This window comes from Mobula hypostoma, chromosome X2, assembly GCF_963921235.1.
Source record: "Mobula hypostoma chromosome X2, sMobHyp1.1, whole genome shotgun sequence".
NCBI classification, from domain to species: Eukaryota; Metazoa; Chordata; class Chondrichthyes; order Myliobatiformes; family Myliobatidae; genus Mobula; species Mobula hypostoma.
This window is the reverse complement of record NC_086129.1, coordinates 40,822,675-40,838,113: the sequence shown is the minus strand read 5'-3', so window position 1 is coordinate 40,838,113 and position 15,439 is coordinate 40,822,675. Positions and strand designations below refer to the sequence as shown.

Below are 15,439 nucleotides of genomic sequence, written 5' to 3'. Positions count from 1 at the left end.
GATGCTGCTGCAAGGTTTTCAATGCACGTGTGAATACATGTACTTGAGCACATGACAATAAACTTGACTGACTTTGAAAAAATTCTTTCAATTTTTGTCTTGAACATATTCAACAACTGAACACCCTCAGTATTCTGATTCGGAAAATTCCAAAGACACACAACGCTCAGAGTGAAGACATCTCACCTCAGCTGAGTCCTGAATGGCAGATTCTTTACCTTAAGACAATGCTCTCTGCCTCAAGGTCTCCTGCTGGGGAAACAGCATCTCAGCGTCCCACAAGAATCTGATGCATTTCAACAATTTCAACTCTCATTCTGCTAAACCACACAGAATATGTTTTTTTCCCCTACTCAGTAACACAGACATTTTAATAAACAATGGACACGAAATGTTTAAAGTAGTGAGCTCGCATATGGATAGGATGTTTGTCTTGGCTCAGTTGGCTTAAAATTTGCACAGTGGGACAGCAAACATTACAACATTTTTCTGGATCTCAGATGTAACCCAGAATTTTCAAAGCATGAACAACACGACATGTCATGGTACAATATCCTCCCCTCATTCTCCTCAATAGCCCTACATACCAGCTGAATTCATTTTCTCTGCACAAGCTGCACTCTGTTGTCCAGCCTTCAGGAAACACCCTCACTTGCTTCCTCTCCCAAGTACACACAGCAAACCTATATCGCAACTCCAGTTTCAATTTGAAGCATTCTACTCAGTGCTAAGTGGAATGGCTTGCCAAATTGTTTCACAGTAAATGTTGGCGAACCTGTGGAATTCATTGCTACAGACAGCTGTGGAAGACAAGTCACTGCATATATTTAAAGAAGGGTTGATAGGTACTTAATTAATAAGGGTGTCAAGATTTATGAAGAGACAGCAAGAGAATGGGGTTGAGATGGAAAATAGATTAGCCATGATGAAATGGCAGACCAGACTCGATGGGCCAAATGGCTTAATTCTGTTCCTGTTACTATGTTGTCTCACTGTTACCTTCAGGAAGGAGGTATAGAACCCTGAAGGCACACACTCAGCGATTCAGAAACAGTTTCTTTCCCTCTGCTATTCAGTTTCTGAATGGACATTGAACCCATGAACACTACCTCACTACTTTTTATTTCAGGTTTTTACACTGCTTATTTTAACTTAACTATTTAAGAGAGAGAGAGAGAGACACACACACACATATATATATATACTTAATGTAACTCAGTTTCTTTCTCTCTATTTACTTATTATGTATTGCATTGTACTGCTGCCATAAAGTCAATAAATTTCACCACATGTGCTGATGACATTAAATCTGATTCTGATTCTGTCTTATAGTCTTATGGACTATGCAAGAGCTGGACCTGTTTCTGGGTGAGATTCAGGCTAAGTTTCAATTACTATTAAGAATCTGACAGATTTCCTTCCCTCTGTGCTACATCACCCCTTTATGGAGATCCCACATTTTGAGTGGGGAGGCCAGTGTAACATTGTGATCCACAGGACATCATCAGTGCATATGCACATTCACTATTTCATAACAAATCTCTGCTTCTACCTTTGAAATATCCACTGGTTTCTCTCCCATCTCCTCACCACCGCTTCTACATAAACACTTATTCGTGCCTTAATTAACCATCCCACCTCACACCCAGGCATTTCAGCTCTGCTCACATTGTCCCAATCCAACTCACCTATTACCCTGTCTCTGCTGACTGATTGGTTCCTGCTCCTCTTCTCCACCCATTTGAGAATTCTTTTAGTTTACATGTATTCATGGACGTTCCTGTCTCTGCCACCTCTTCCTTGCCTAAATTGCTATCTTTCTAAGACTCTCCATTCCTTATACATAGCTGGTCCGTTCGCAGTGGTGATTGAGAGCTGCCACTACTTCCATTCAACACTGGCATGTGACTACCAACTAAACCTCCAGTACAAGCAAGTCCAAACCAGAGCTTGATTGATTTTGGATTACGCCACCATCATTTAATGCCAACAATCTTAAAAGAGAAAAAATTTAACTCATTTGTATAGTGCCTTTCACAACCTAAGGACATTCCATGTACTTTACAGACAATATTCTGATGCAGGATTCCACCGTAAAAGATAAATAAAATATGATTATGACTTCAGCTGTATATAAATTATCCTGCATTCCTTCAGATTGTCCAAGAGGTGGAGAGGGTCAATAACTTTAAACTCCTTGTCGTTATCACATAAGAGGATCTGACCTGGGACGAGCATATAAATGCTATCACAAAGAAGGCGTGGCAGTGTCTCTACTTACTTTGAAGTTTGTCACTTAAAACTTTGACAACCTTCTAAAGATGCACAGTGGAAAGTATATTGACTGGTTGCATCATGGCCTGGTATGAAAACACCAATGCCCTTGAACGGAAAAGTCTACAGAAAATGGTGGATATGGCCCAGTCCATCACAGGTAAAGCTCTCCCCACAATTGAACACAATTACTTTTACAAGGAGTGCTGCTACAAGAAAGCAGTGTTCATCTTCAAGGACCATCCAGGCCATGCCCTCTTCTCGCTACTACCATCGGTACAGGAGCCTGAGGTCCCACTCCACCAGGTTCAGGAACAGTTATTACCCCTCAACCATCAGGCTCCTGAACCAGCGTGGATAACTACACCCACCACATTCTGAACTCATTCTACAACCTACAGACTCACTTTCAAGGGCTCTACAGTTCCCAGTATTACTTATTTTCTATTTGCATAATTTGTCTTCTTTTGCACTTTGATTGTCAGTCTTCGTATCTGTATAAATTCCACTGTATTCTTTATTTTTCTGTAAATGTCTGCAAGATATGAATCTCAAGATAGCATATTGTAACATTCACAGTTTGAAAATAAATGTAATTTAACTTTAACATTGCAGGGTTGAAGCGTCGATGTATAAAGAGCATTACACACGAACAATAGAGTACCTTCTCAGTACAGCAGAACTACCAGCCTGGGTCTGCGCCTCTTTGGGGCAAGAAAACAAGCCGCCGAGCAATAACTGCCACCTGTAGCAAAAAGCCTTCATTTTCTACAACAAGGGCCGTTCCTGGTAAACAAGCAACCGGATGACATCTGAATACTTACGTTGCCATGGCAGCTCCAAATCCTTTGAATACCAACTGCTCACTCATGAGACATGTTTATTGAGAAATGTCGCTACAGCCTTGTTTCAATTAATCAGCAAGCACCGTACCATCACCCCCCCCCGGTTCAGAGAGCCTGGATTCTGTGAGGTCACCTTCTAAACCACCTTTCCGCGAGTGCTCATTGCATCTCATCAATCACAGGAATTGCATTGCGTCGCACCAGAGAATCCCCAGTCTAATGTGTCTGGGAATCACTGGTTGTAACAGAAATGAACAAAAGAACACATCACTTCTGTTCTTCCTGATGAAGAGTCTCGACCTGGAACATTGACTGCTTACTCCCTTCTCTTTTCCAAGGATTGTCATCTTGTCGTGGTGGAGAGGCTTGTGATTTACTGATATCCTGAGAATGTTGTTGTCTGGAGTTTAGTCATCTGTTGCTTAGCTCCTGCTAGGGTCACCCATGGTGGTAAGGTCAAGGAGATGGCAGAAGATGATGGCACTGGACCTTGACCTCAATCTGTTAAGTACTGTGTGATGGCTGCCTATGCATTAGACTCCCCTCATTAAACAAAGTCACACACAGACTTTCTCCATTAAGGGCAGACAGCCTCTACAGCCACCTGAGGACCCACCAATAGACAACCCCTTAGCAGAACATTATCCACAACTCGAGTGATTGGATCACACTACACCCTCCATAAATGGTGTCTGAGTTGCTGAGCTCCTCCAGCATTTTGTGTCTGTGGCTCAAGATTTCCAGCATCTGTGGAGTCTCTAGTGCTTTCGTTTTGTCTAGTACCTTGATAATCAACCCCCTCTCTAAACAACCAAACAAGTGTGCACATGCGCGTGTTTGTGTATGTACTTTGGAAAATTGCCATCTCTAAAACATTTTACAAACGCACCAGGAGAATAACTGCATAACCATCAGTGTCCTCTCCTGAACCAACATGCTCAGTATCAGGCTCTCATTCCTCTCATTAAGGTCTGTAGAGTGTGCCTGACACCAGGATCCGAAAACAAGCACTGATTCCAAGCTCTGTCAGGGGAAAAAAGGTTCATAAGGTTCACAGGTTTATTTTATTATTGAAGTATGTATGCAGAATACAACTCTGAAATGTGTCTTCTCCAGATAGCCACAGAATACAGAAAGCCATATGAGTAGTTGAAAGAAAGATATCAGTTCCTCACCACCCTGCACGAAAAGAAAAAGAACCAAAAACTCGCAAGCCCCAAACACCCCAACCCCTCTCGTGCACAAAAACTAACAGATCACCAAGACATTTCCAGAAGGAGAGAGAAAAAGATTCAAGTATGTTCGCAAAACCTCCTTGAAAAAAATTACATCCTCACTGACTCCTGGGAATTTTTAGTCCATAACTGGCCAATGTGGAGAAGGAACTTTCAGGATGATACTGAGAATCTCAAGTCGGGTTCTTGTCATGTGCAGCAGTATGGTAAGAAACTTGTGTTTGGAGCATGACAAGCATATACTGTAGATACTGAGTATAAATTATAAATACTGTAAATCATATCTAAATTATACAAGGCTTTGAAGAGAGAGAAAAGAAGTCTGTGCAAAAATGAGACATCAGTGCAAAAAAAGCCAGAGACAAGACCATGGTCGTGGTCATGTTCCGTTGCTGAGGTAGGATTCGGGTTGTGGTGCAGGTCGGATCAACTTTGCGCATTGTGAGCACCCAGAAGCCCTTTGTAAGTTGTGGTTCCCACCTAGGAACCCACAAAGCAGAGTGGAAACAAGTTACCCTTGATTCAGAGAGGCTGCCTGAGAAGTGAAGATGTGTGCACGTATGGAGAGGGTGTATATTCAAGTATTAAAATAGCCTTTTTCCTTTAAAATGATCCACATGTTTATTGTTCTTCGACTACAACAATGGCTATAAAGAGCTGTAAATTGCTTTGGGATATCCTCAGGTTGTGAAAGGCTTCACATAAACCGTGAACTTTCATTCTTAAGGTGTGACAATTGTACAGAGTGTTCTAAACACTGTTTTGGCTGAAAAAGCAGAGGTAGCATTGCTATTTGCTTTTCAACACAAAAGGTAAGAATTCCTCCAGTCAGGACCTGTTGCCAACATGGTAAAGATGGCGATCAGAGACAAGATCCTATCCCATAATGAGGAGTTGTGGGACACACCATTTCCAAGTGTAGCAGGCAAAGCAGAGGTGTTTTAAGAAGATTAATGTTATCCAATTACATTTAAAATGATTTGGGCAGCAAATTCACAAAAGCGATTAAGAGATAGACTCTGCAGTATATAGCTCTTCCTATAGTCAGATGAAAGATCTCACAGTATCAGCAATGCAATGTATGGAATGTTTTGAGAACTGCATTCACTCAGGCATCAATGTGATCTTGGCACTTTTTAAAATCAAAGTGGACAGAAGTCACACTCAATTCTGTCTGTGTGGTACAGTGGTTAACATTCTTGCCTCTTATTCAGAAAGTCAAGGGTTCAAAACCAGTTCCAGAAGTTTGAACATGTAATCTAGGCTGAAACTCCATGCAGACACCTTTCATTTACAGAGCTTCATTAATAGAGAAGAAAGTTTCAGATCTGCAAGGGACATGCAAGGTGACATTAGATAAGATGACCAAAGGTGGTCATGTTAAGGCTAGAGCACAAGGCAAGGACATTTTGGGAGGTAATTTTGGGGTTTAAGGTCCTAGTTAGAATCATGTCATATAGCACAGAAAGAGGCCCTTCAGCCCAACTGCTCTATGCTGACTACAGCATCCTTCCTGCTAGTCCCAGTTGCTTGCATTCAAAGTTCAAAGTTAATTTATTATCAAAGTACGTATATGTCACTATTTACTACCCTGAGATTCATTTTCTTGCAGGCATTCACAGTAGAACAAAGAAATACAGTAGAATCAATGATACAATAGAAATACAATCGATTCTGCCCAAAATCATCCAAGCCCCTCCTTTCTATGTACCTATCCAAATGCCTCCTAAATGTTGCAGTTGTACCCACCTTGAACACTTCCTCTGGCAGCTCATTCCAGACACTTCACTATCCTCTGTGTAAAGAAGTTTACTCTCATACCTCTTTTAAAACACTCCCCCCACACCTTATATCTTTTATCTGTGCTTTCAAATTTTGGACTCTTGAATCCTGAGTAAAAGGGTTATTATCCACACCCTTCATGATTTTATAAACTTCTAGGAGGTCATCCCTCATCCTCCTTCGCTCCAAAGATCAAAGGTCCAGCATGGCCATCCTCTTCCTATAACTTAGATCCTCTAGTCTGGGTAGCATCTTCATAAGTTTCTGCTGCACTCCCTCCAGCTCGTTATGATCTTGCATCTTATTGCCTTCCTGCACTGCACTTTCTCTGTAGCCGCTACACACTATATTATGGTTCATGTGACAATAATAAACCAATTCCAATTCCAGTTGGCAATGTCTCGCTTATAACAGGGTAACCAAACAGTACACTATACTCCAAATGCAGCCGCACCAAATAATTATATAACTGAAACATAACACTGCCGGGGGTGTAGTGGCATCAGCACTGGACTTCAAGGCAGACGGTCCTGAGTTCAAACCCAGCCGGGTTCCAACCTGGGCAGCAGCAGTATCTGTGCGGAAGAAAGGCCTGGCAATCTACTTCCATATCTCGCCACGAAAACCCGATGGACCATAAGGTCACAAAGAGTCAGACTTGACTTAACAACTGAACAACAAACATAATGTCCTCTCTCCTGAACTCGAAGCTTTGGCTGATGAAGACCAGCACGCTAAACACTTTCTTCACTACCCTGTCTACTTGTGCAGTTACTCCAACAAACTGTGCATATACTTCCAGATCCCTCTCATCCACAACACTTGTCAGTGCCCTGTCATTTACTTTTTGGTCCTACCATGGGTTGAAAGTCAAAAACACTTCACTGTTTTCATAATTAACAAGACCCCCTAATCTCCTATCATCAGCAAACTTCCTAATGAAGTATAGTCACTGGGTTCTTAGTGGTTGCATCAATGTGTTGGACCCAGGATAGAAGTTGCTCACCCTTTCTGCAGCTGATCCCTCAATGAGGACTGGTGTGTGTTCTCACGACTGTCCTTTCCTGAAGTCTTCAGTCAATCCCTTGGTCTTGCTGACATTGAGTGCAAGGTTGTTGAGACACCACTCAACCAGCCGATCGACTTTGTCCTATACAGCTCCTCATCACCATCTGTAATTCTGCCAACAACAGTGGTATGTGTCATCGGCAAACTTCCAGATGGACTTCAGGCTGTGCCTCGTCATGAGTGTAGAGAGAGAGTAGAGCAGAGGGCTAAGCACACATCCCTGAGGTATTCCTGGGTTGATTTTCAGCACCGAGGAGATCCTATTACAAATCCACACTAACTGTGGTCTCCCAGTGAGGAATTCAAGGTTCTGAAAGATGCAGAGGGAGGTACAGAGCACCAGGTATCGAAGCTTGTTGATTAGTACTGAGGAATTATGGTATTGAGCACTGAGAAGAGAATCAATAAACAGCAGCCTGACACATTTTTGATGTTGTCCAGGTGCTCCAAAGCTGAGTGAAGAGCCAGAGGAATTGTGTTCCCCGTAAACGTGTTAGCCATCTTCTGGGACTCCACTAATCTAACAATGAAGCAAATATATCTACAAAGGTGTCCCTTTCTTCTTTGGCCTCCCATAAGCCCGAATGTGCACTTGCACAAGACCTGGAGATTTGCCCACTTTAATGTGTTTCAAGACTGCATGAGCACGTGAGTGACTGGAAGATGTAATCAGTCAGAATGTTACAGTAAATTAAGATATAAAAAGACAACTGCAGATACTGGAAACTAAAATAAAGAGTACCTTCAAGACCACAGATTCCGCCTTCCTCATAATAAGCATATGGTCCAAGATGTCACTACTTATTACCCTAATTTCTTTGGTTGAGGGCATGACTGCCAATGGTGCAGCTATTAGATCTGAATGTGATCAAGAAGCCTTAATAATAGGGTGCAGATATCTCAGCTGGAGAATAAGTAGGTAGAGAAGGGAAGGAGGCATGGAGTGGTTTGAAACTCCAATTTGAAATGTTCATTGTGGTTTCAGTAAATAGGACAAATGCACAAATGGGTGTCTGGGACTTGGAGCGGGCAAGGGCAATGGAATGTTGGATGATCACAAGTCCAAGGAGGGCAGAAAGAAGGAGGCCAACCAGAATGTGTTGGATGGACAAGTCTATAAGTACAAAGATCTGAATGAGGGTCTCAGAAGGAGGTATAGAGGAGGGTGACTTTCTATGGACGGCTCTAGTTGGAGTTGTTGGGTTTGGAGGTAGAGCGTACCATGTGACAAACAGAGTTCAACGTGTAACGCTATGTACTTTGACATGGGGAAGCAAAAGCTGGATTATTATCTGTGTGGAGATGGACTACAACAGACTAAAATTCAGAGGGGTCAAGGTGTTCTAGTGCATGAATCACAAAAAGTTAGCAGGCAGGTCCAAGAAATGGTCAAGAAGGCAAACGGCATCTTGGCCTTTACTGTGAAGGGGCTGAAGTCCAGAATGGGGAGGCTTTGTTATAGTTGTGCAGGTGTGGTGAAGCCGTACTGGGAATATGGTGCAGAGTTTTAGTTCAAGTGCCTAAAATAGGATACAGTAGCATTGGAGACAGTCCAAGGGAGATTCACAAGGCTAATTCTTGGGATGCCAGGGCTGTCCTGTCAAGCGAAATGAGACAGTTTGTATTTATATTCCTTGGAATTTTGAAAAATAAGGAGTGATCTTATTCAAACACATAAGGTCATGTTTTTTGACTTCTCCAGTGCGTTCAACACCATCCGCCCTGCTCTGCTGGGGGAGAAGCTGACAGCAATGCAGGTGGATGCTTTTCTGGTGTCATGGATTCTCGATGACCTGACTGGCAGACCACAGTACGTGTGCTTGCAACACTGTGTGTCCGACAGAGTGATCAGCAGCACTGGGGCTCCACAGGGGACTGTCTTGTCTCCCTTTCTCTTCACCATTTACACCTCGGACTTCAACTACTGCACAGAGTCTTGTCACCTTCAGAAGTTTTCGGATGACTCTGCCATAGCTGGATGCATCAGCAAGGGAGATGAGGCAGAGTACAGGGCTACGGTAGGAAACTTTGTCACATGGTGTGAGCAGAATTATCTGCAGCTTAATGTGAAAAAGACTAAGGAGCTGGTGGTAGACCTGAGGAGAGTTAAGGTACCGGTGACCCCCGTTTCCATCCAGGGGGTCAGTGTGGACATGGTGGAGGATTACAAATACCTGGGGATATGAATTGACAATAAACTGGACTGGTCAAAGAACACTGAGGCTGTCTACAAGAAGGGTCAGAGCCATCTCTATTTCCTGAGGAGACTGAGGTCCTTTAACATCTGCCGGACGATGCTGAGGATGTTCTACGAGTCTGTGGTGGCCAGTGCTATCATGTTTGCTGTTGTGTGCTGGGGCAGCAGGCTGAGGGTAGCAGACACCAACAGAATCAACAAACTCATTCGTAAGGCCAGTGATGTTGTGGGGCTGGAACTGGACATCCTCTTTTCACACACGGTGGTGTCTGAAAAGAGGATGCTGTCTAAGTTGCATGCCATCTTGGACAATGTCTCCTATCCACTACATAATGTACTGGGTGGGCACAGGAGTACATTCAGCCAGAGACTCATTCCACCGAGATGCAGCGTCATAGGAAGTCATTCCTGCCTGTGGCCATCAAACTTTACAACTCCTCCCTTGGAGGGTCAGACACCCTGAGCCAATAGGCTGGTCCTGGATTTATTTCATAATTTACTGGCATAATTTACATATTACTATTTAACTATTTATGGTTCTATTACTATTTATTATTTATGGTGCAACTGTAACGAAAACCAATTTCCCCCAGGATCAATAAAGTATGACTATGACTACTATGACTAAGATCTGAAAGGTCTTGACAGGGTAGATGTTAAAATGTTTCCATTAATGAGAGAGTATCAAACCGGTGTGGGAGGGGAGGGCATATTAACAGTTTGGATGCAAAAAATGGTTGGAAAATGGAACTTGTGACAGGGACCAGTCTGGATGCCTTCTGTCTTCCCACAGCAAGGAAATTTCTCTTCATTTCTTCCTGGATATTCAACAGGGGTCTGAATCAGGAATTGTAGTGCCAGCAGAAACTGGGATGAAAAAGAACAAGCTGGAGGGAAGTTGTCACTGGTGTCTGTGCCAACATTTATCTTTCTGCCAACTTGACGAAAAATAATTTATTCAACCATTATTAAGTGATTGTTTTTGCAGTCTGTTATGTGCATATTGACAGTTGTCTTCTGAAAATTTAACAGTGAATATACTTCAGAAATATATCATTGGCTCTGAATAAAGTTGCCTCTCATTACCTCAGGCGACCATGCAGCACTTTCTTATCATTTTAAATTTTACCATCATTTTGTGACTGTTATAATGAGGGAAACCTTGGTGAAAAATTCATACTGGGAGCTTTCTGTTGTTACACTCTTTGATGCAGATTCCATTAAAATGACTGGATTTTAAATTCCAATCTTTGATGCAGAAAGAATAAATTTACACATGCAGCACATTCCGGGAGTACTGGGAACATTGTCAAAGGTGCAGACTAACACTCACAATTTGGACTAGTTTTTCTCCTTCTGCTTGCAACCAGATCAAATAGCCAAATGACAGACACCAAGAATAATCTGGCCAAGCATTGTCACTCAACCAGGAATGGTGACAGAATACAGATCACACAGGGATTTATTCATTGTATTAAATTAGCCCAGATCTCTGCTGGGAAACATTACTGAAACATCCATACTGGAAGCCTTCCATTTTGCAAAGTCCATTAAAATGAGTGGATTTTCAGTTCCAAACTTTGATGCAGAAAGAATTTTTAATATTTTTATCAAAATAAGCTTTATTCATAATAAAAATATTTACACAAATAAACCATGCAATGCTTTTTCATTCTTACATTCACATTCTTACATTTCAGTACTGTTCTATTACATTCTTTAAAACCAATAGGACTGTTGCCCCTCATGTTGCCCCTGGAGTGGTACACTACTACATGGACTCACTTTACACCGCACGCTGTCGGAGCAGTGCTGCCAGGATAATCAAGGACACAACCCACCCACCCAACACACTTTTCGTCCCTCTTCCCTCCGGGAGAAGGCTCAGGAGCTTGAAGACTCGTACAGCCAGATTTGGGAACAGCTTCTTTCCAACTGTGATAAGACTGCTGAACGGATCCTGACCCGGATCTGGGCTGTTATCTCCAAATATCCGGACCTGCATCTCAGTTTTTTTGCACTACCTTACTTTCCATTTTCTATTTTCTATTTATGATTTATAATTTAAATATTTAATATTTACTATTGATTTGTACTTCGGGGAGCCGGAAGAGCAGAATCAAATATCACTGTGATGATTGTACGTTCTAGTATCAATTGTTTCGCAACAATAAAGTATAAAGTAATTGAGAGACTCCCTCACCCAACCTGATCCTTCCCTGTCCAGTAGTGGAAGAACCCTACACTGTGGTCCTTCCCCACTGTACCATTGCAGTGGCTCCACCAAGATTCAGTGCATCCCTCAGCACATAATACTGCAGCCCCAGAAAGGATAATGGAATAACAAACACAACACATTCTAGTTGTACTGGGAAAGGTGGTGGGCCAAACACAGTCAAATGTGATTAGCTTAGATAATCATCTTGGTCAGCATGGATGAGCTGGGCTGAATGAACCTATGAATCTGTTATTTGGAGTTTACTATTACCTCACCTTCCAGCCTTCTTCACATTAATCCTCTCTGTTATACTGTGAGTGAACTGGCACTTTCTAAATGAACAACCGGACCCTGATACCCATCACCATCTCCAATTTACTGAGTAAAACCATTAACACCAGCTCTCTCATTAATACATGCACAGAGGATGCATATGAGTGTTTCACATAAAAAATGTGCATTGAAGTAGTTTCAGGCTCTGGTCATGGAGCAATGTTGAAGCCTAGGCTTCTGAAATCTGCCTCAGAAGGTCATCAGCAAGTTTCGAAATAAAGTCATCAACTAACTCCATAAAGGGCAATTGAATCACTTGCTAAAAGTTGAATGTGGATAATTTCAGAAAGTGCCTCTAATATATGACCATTTTGTTTCCTCTCAAATGGGGAGAGAGAACGCACTTTTACAACTCCTGTCATCTGCTCAGTACTTCCCCAAGAGTTTTGCAGCCTTTGAAAGAGGTTTGAATGCCATGTTCAGAAGTCAATCTGGACATTGCAACTTCCTATCAAGAAGCTAACTAACCAAATAATCTTATTTCATTGACATCATTTGAATTATAAGTTCCAGCCAAGAAATTATAAAGAATTTTAGAATCTTTTGCATCTATCCATGGGGGAAGATGTCTCTTACAAAAGATGACACCCTTGACGTGGCACTCTCGATGGGGGCTACATTAGAACATCAACCTTGGTAAGGGGATTTAATCTTTGACGTAAGCCTTGAATTAACAACTTGAACACTAAAGAGATGAACGTCACCCACAGAGCCAGAACAGAAATACAAATACTGTGAAATAGCTAACCTTGAATATACATATTACATTACATTCGTACACAAGACAAAACAGTCAATTTGCCAAGTTAGCATCTGCAATGTCTTGGAATGTCCACCCATACTAAAATTGACCAATAAATCAATAAAAGGTGCTGCTAATATACTCCAGACATAAATGTTCAAACTCTTTTGATCCAACATGTTACCTGAATGGTCTTCTGTGCTTTTTTCATTTGGTCTGGAGTATTTCTGTTTTTCTTGTCCATGATGTCATTCACAATTGCACTTTCACACTCCTGGATATCCTGAGATGAGGAGAGAGAGAGAAAAAAAGCTCTTATTTTCAGATTAGTTATGCCCTAGCATCTAACACAGAAAACCATTTTGCCCTTCGGCTCAGTTCTTTGAAAGAACAGTTCAGTTAGTCCTATTCCGTTTAACTTTCCAAACACCTCTGTAATTTTTCCTCATTTTCAGGTAGTTATGAAAATTATTCCTGAATCTGCTTCAACTGCCCTTTTGGATTGACATATGGATTCAACAGAATCATGGAAAATTCACACTTGAGAACACATATTGGGAGCATGAGGTTAGTGCCAGTCGATAAAGTGCCTTCACATTCACCTTCAAAAGGGCAGCAATCACACCTGTGCCCAGTGACAGCTCGGTCAGCTGCCACACTGTCCATCAACTGGCAGAACTAATATCTACTTGTGATGAACTGCTTCCAGAGGTTCTTCCAGAATTAACTCTTGTCGGAGCAAGGATCTGACCTGCTGCAATTCGTCGACTGCCATAACATGTTTAGAAACATAGAAACATAGAAAATAGGTGCAGGAATAGGCCATTCGGCCCTTTGAGCCTGCACCGCCATTTATTATGATCATGGCTGATCATCCAACTCAGAACCCCGCCCCAGTCTTCCCTCCATACCCCCTGATCCCCGTAGCCACAAGGGCCATATCTAACTCCCTCTTAAATATAGCCAATGAACTGGCCTCAACTGTTTCCTGTGGCAGAGAATTCCACAGATTCACCACTCTCTGTGTGAAGAAGTTTTTCCTAATCTCGGTTCTAAAAGGCTTCCCCTATATCCTCAAACTGTGACCCCTCGTTCTGGACTTCCCCAACATCAGGAACAATCTTCCTGCATCTAGCCTGTCCAATCCCTTTAGGATTTTATACGTTTCAATCAGATCCCCCCTCAATCTTCTAAATTCCAACGAGTACAAGCCCAGTTCATCCAGTCTTTCTTCATATGAAAGTCCTGCCATCCCAGGAATCAATCTGGTGAACCTTCTTTGTACTCCCTCTATGGCAAGGATGTCTTTCCTCAGATTAGGAGACCAAAACTGCACACAACACTCCAGGTGTGGTCTCACCAAGGCCTTGTACAACTGCAGTAGTACCTCCCTGCTCCTGTACTCGAATCCTCTCGCTATAAATGCCAGCATACCATTTGCCTTTTTCACCGCCTGCTGTACCTGCATACCCACTTTCAATGACTGGTGTATAATGACACCCAGGTCTCATTGCACCTCCCCTTTTCCTAATCGGCCACCATTCAGATAATAATCTGTTTTCCTATTTTTGCCACCAAAGTGGATAACTTCACATTTATCCACATTAAATTGCATCTGCCATGAATTTGCCCACTCACCCAACCTATCCAAGTCACCCTGCATCCTCTTAGCATCCTCCTCACAGCTAACACTGCTGCCCAGCTTCGTGTCATCCGCAAACTTGGAGATGCTGCATTTAATTCCCTCATCCAAGTCATTAATATATATTGTAAACAACTGGGGTCCCAGCACTGAGCCTTGCGGTACCCCACTAGTCACTGCCTGCCATTCTGAAAAGGTCCCGTTTTATTCCCACTCTTTGCTTCCTGTCTGCTAACCAATTCTCCACCCACACCAATACCTTACCCCCAATACCGTGTGCTTTAAGTTTGCACACTAATCTCCTGTGTGGGACCTTGTCAAAAGCCTTTTGAAAATCCAAATATACCACATCCACAGGTTCTCCCCTATCCACTCTACTAGTTACATCCTCAAAAAATTCTATGAGATTTGTCAGACATGATTTTCCTTTCACAAATCCATGCTGACTTTGTCCAATGATTTCACCGCTTTCCAAATGTGCTGTTATCACATCTTTGATAACTGACTCCAGCAGTTTCCCCACCACCAACATTAGGCTAACGGCAGATGCAATCTCACTGGCTCTCCACTCGGCTTTGGAGCACATAGACAACAGATCAGTGAGACTGCTGTTTTTCCATTACTCTTTGGTGTTCAATACCATCATCCCTCAGTATTAATCACCAAGCTTCTAAACCTGGGCCTCTGTATCCCCCTCTGAAACAGGATCCCCAACTTCCTCATTGGGAGAGCACAGTCATCATGCATTGGTGATAACATCTTCTACTCACTGACAAGTAACACAGGCAGATCTCAAGGATGCGTGCTTAACCCACTGGTCTACTCTCTCTACAGTCATGATTGTGTGCTAAGCACTGCTCAGACAGTGTCTATAAATTTGCAGATGATATCACTATTATTGGTAAAATCTCAGACGGCGATGAGGAGATATCCAGGAGTAAAACAGCACATCGATAAAGTCACAAAGAAGGCATGCCCACAGCTCTACTTCATTGAGAGTTTGAGGAGATTTTGTATGCCACCAAAGGCACTTGCAATTTTCTACAGATGTACGGTGGAGAGCTTTCTGACTGGTTGTATCACAGCCTGGTATGGAGGCTCCA

At 42.4% G+C, this 15,439-nt stretch overlaps 1 protein-coding gene across 13 annotated transcripts in view; it reads right to left on the bottom strand.

Moving 5' to 3' along the window:
- Positions 1-15,439, bottom strand: part of LOC134340769 (pleckstrin homology-like domain family B member 1) — a 412,363-nt gene that overhangs the window by 240,761 nt on the left and 156,163 nt on the right. For all 13 annotated transcript variants that reach the window (XM_063038270.1, XM_063038256.1, XM_063038258.1 and 10 more), the window contains exon 2: positions 12,879-12,977. In XM_063038270.1, the coding sequence (XP_062894340.1) occupies positions 12,879-12,977 (99 nt within the window). The remainder of the gene's footprint in view (positions 1-12,878; positions 12,978-15,439) is intronic.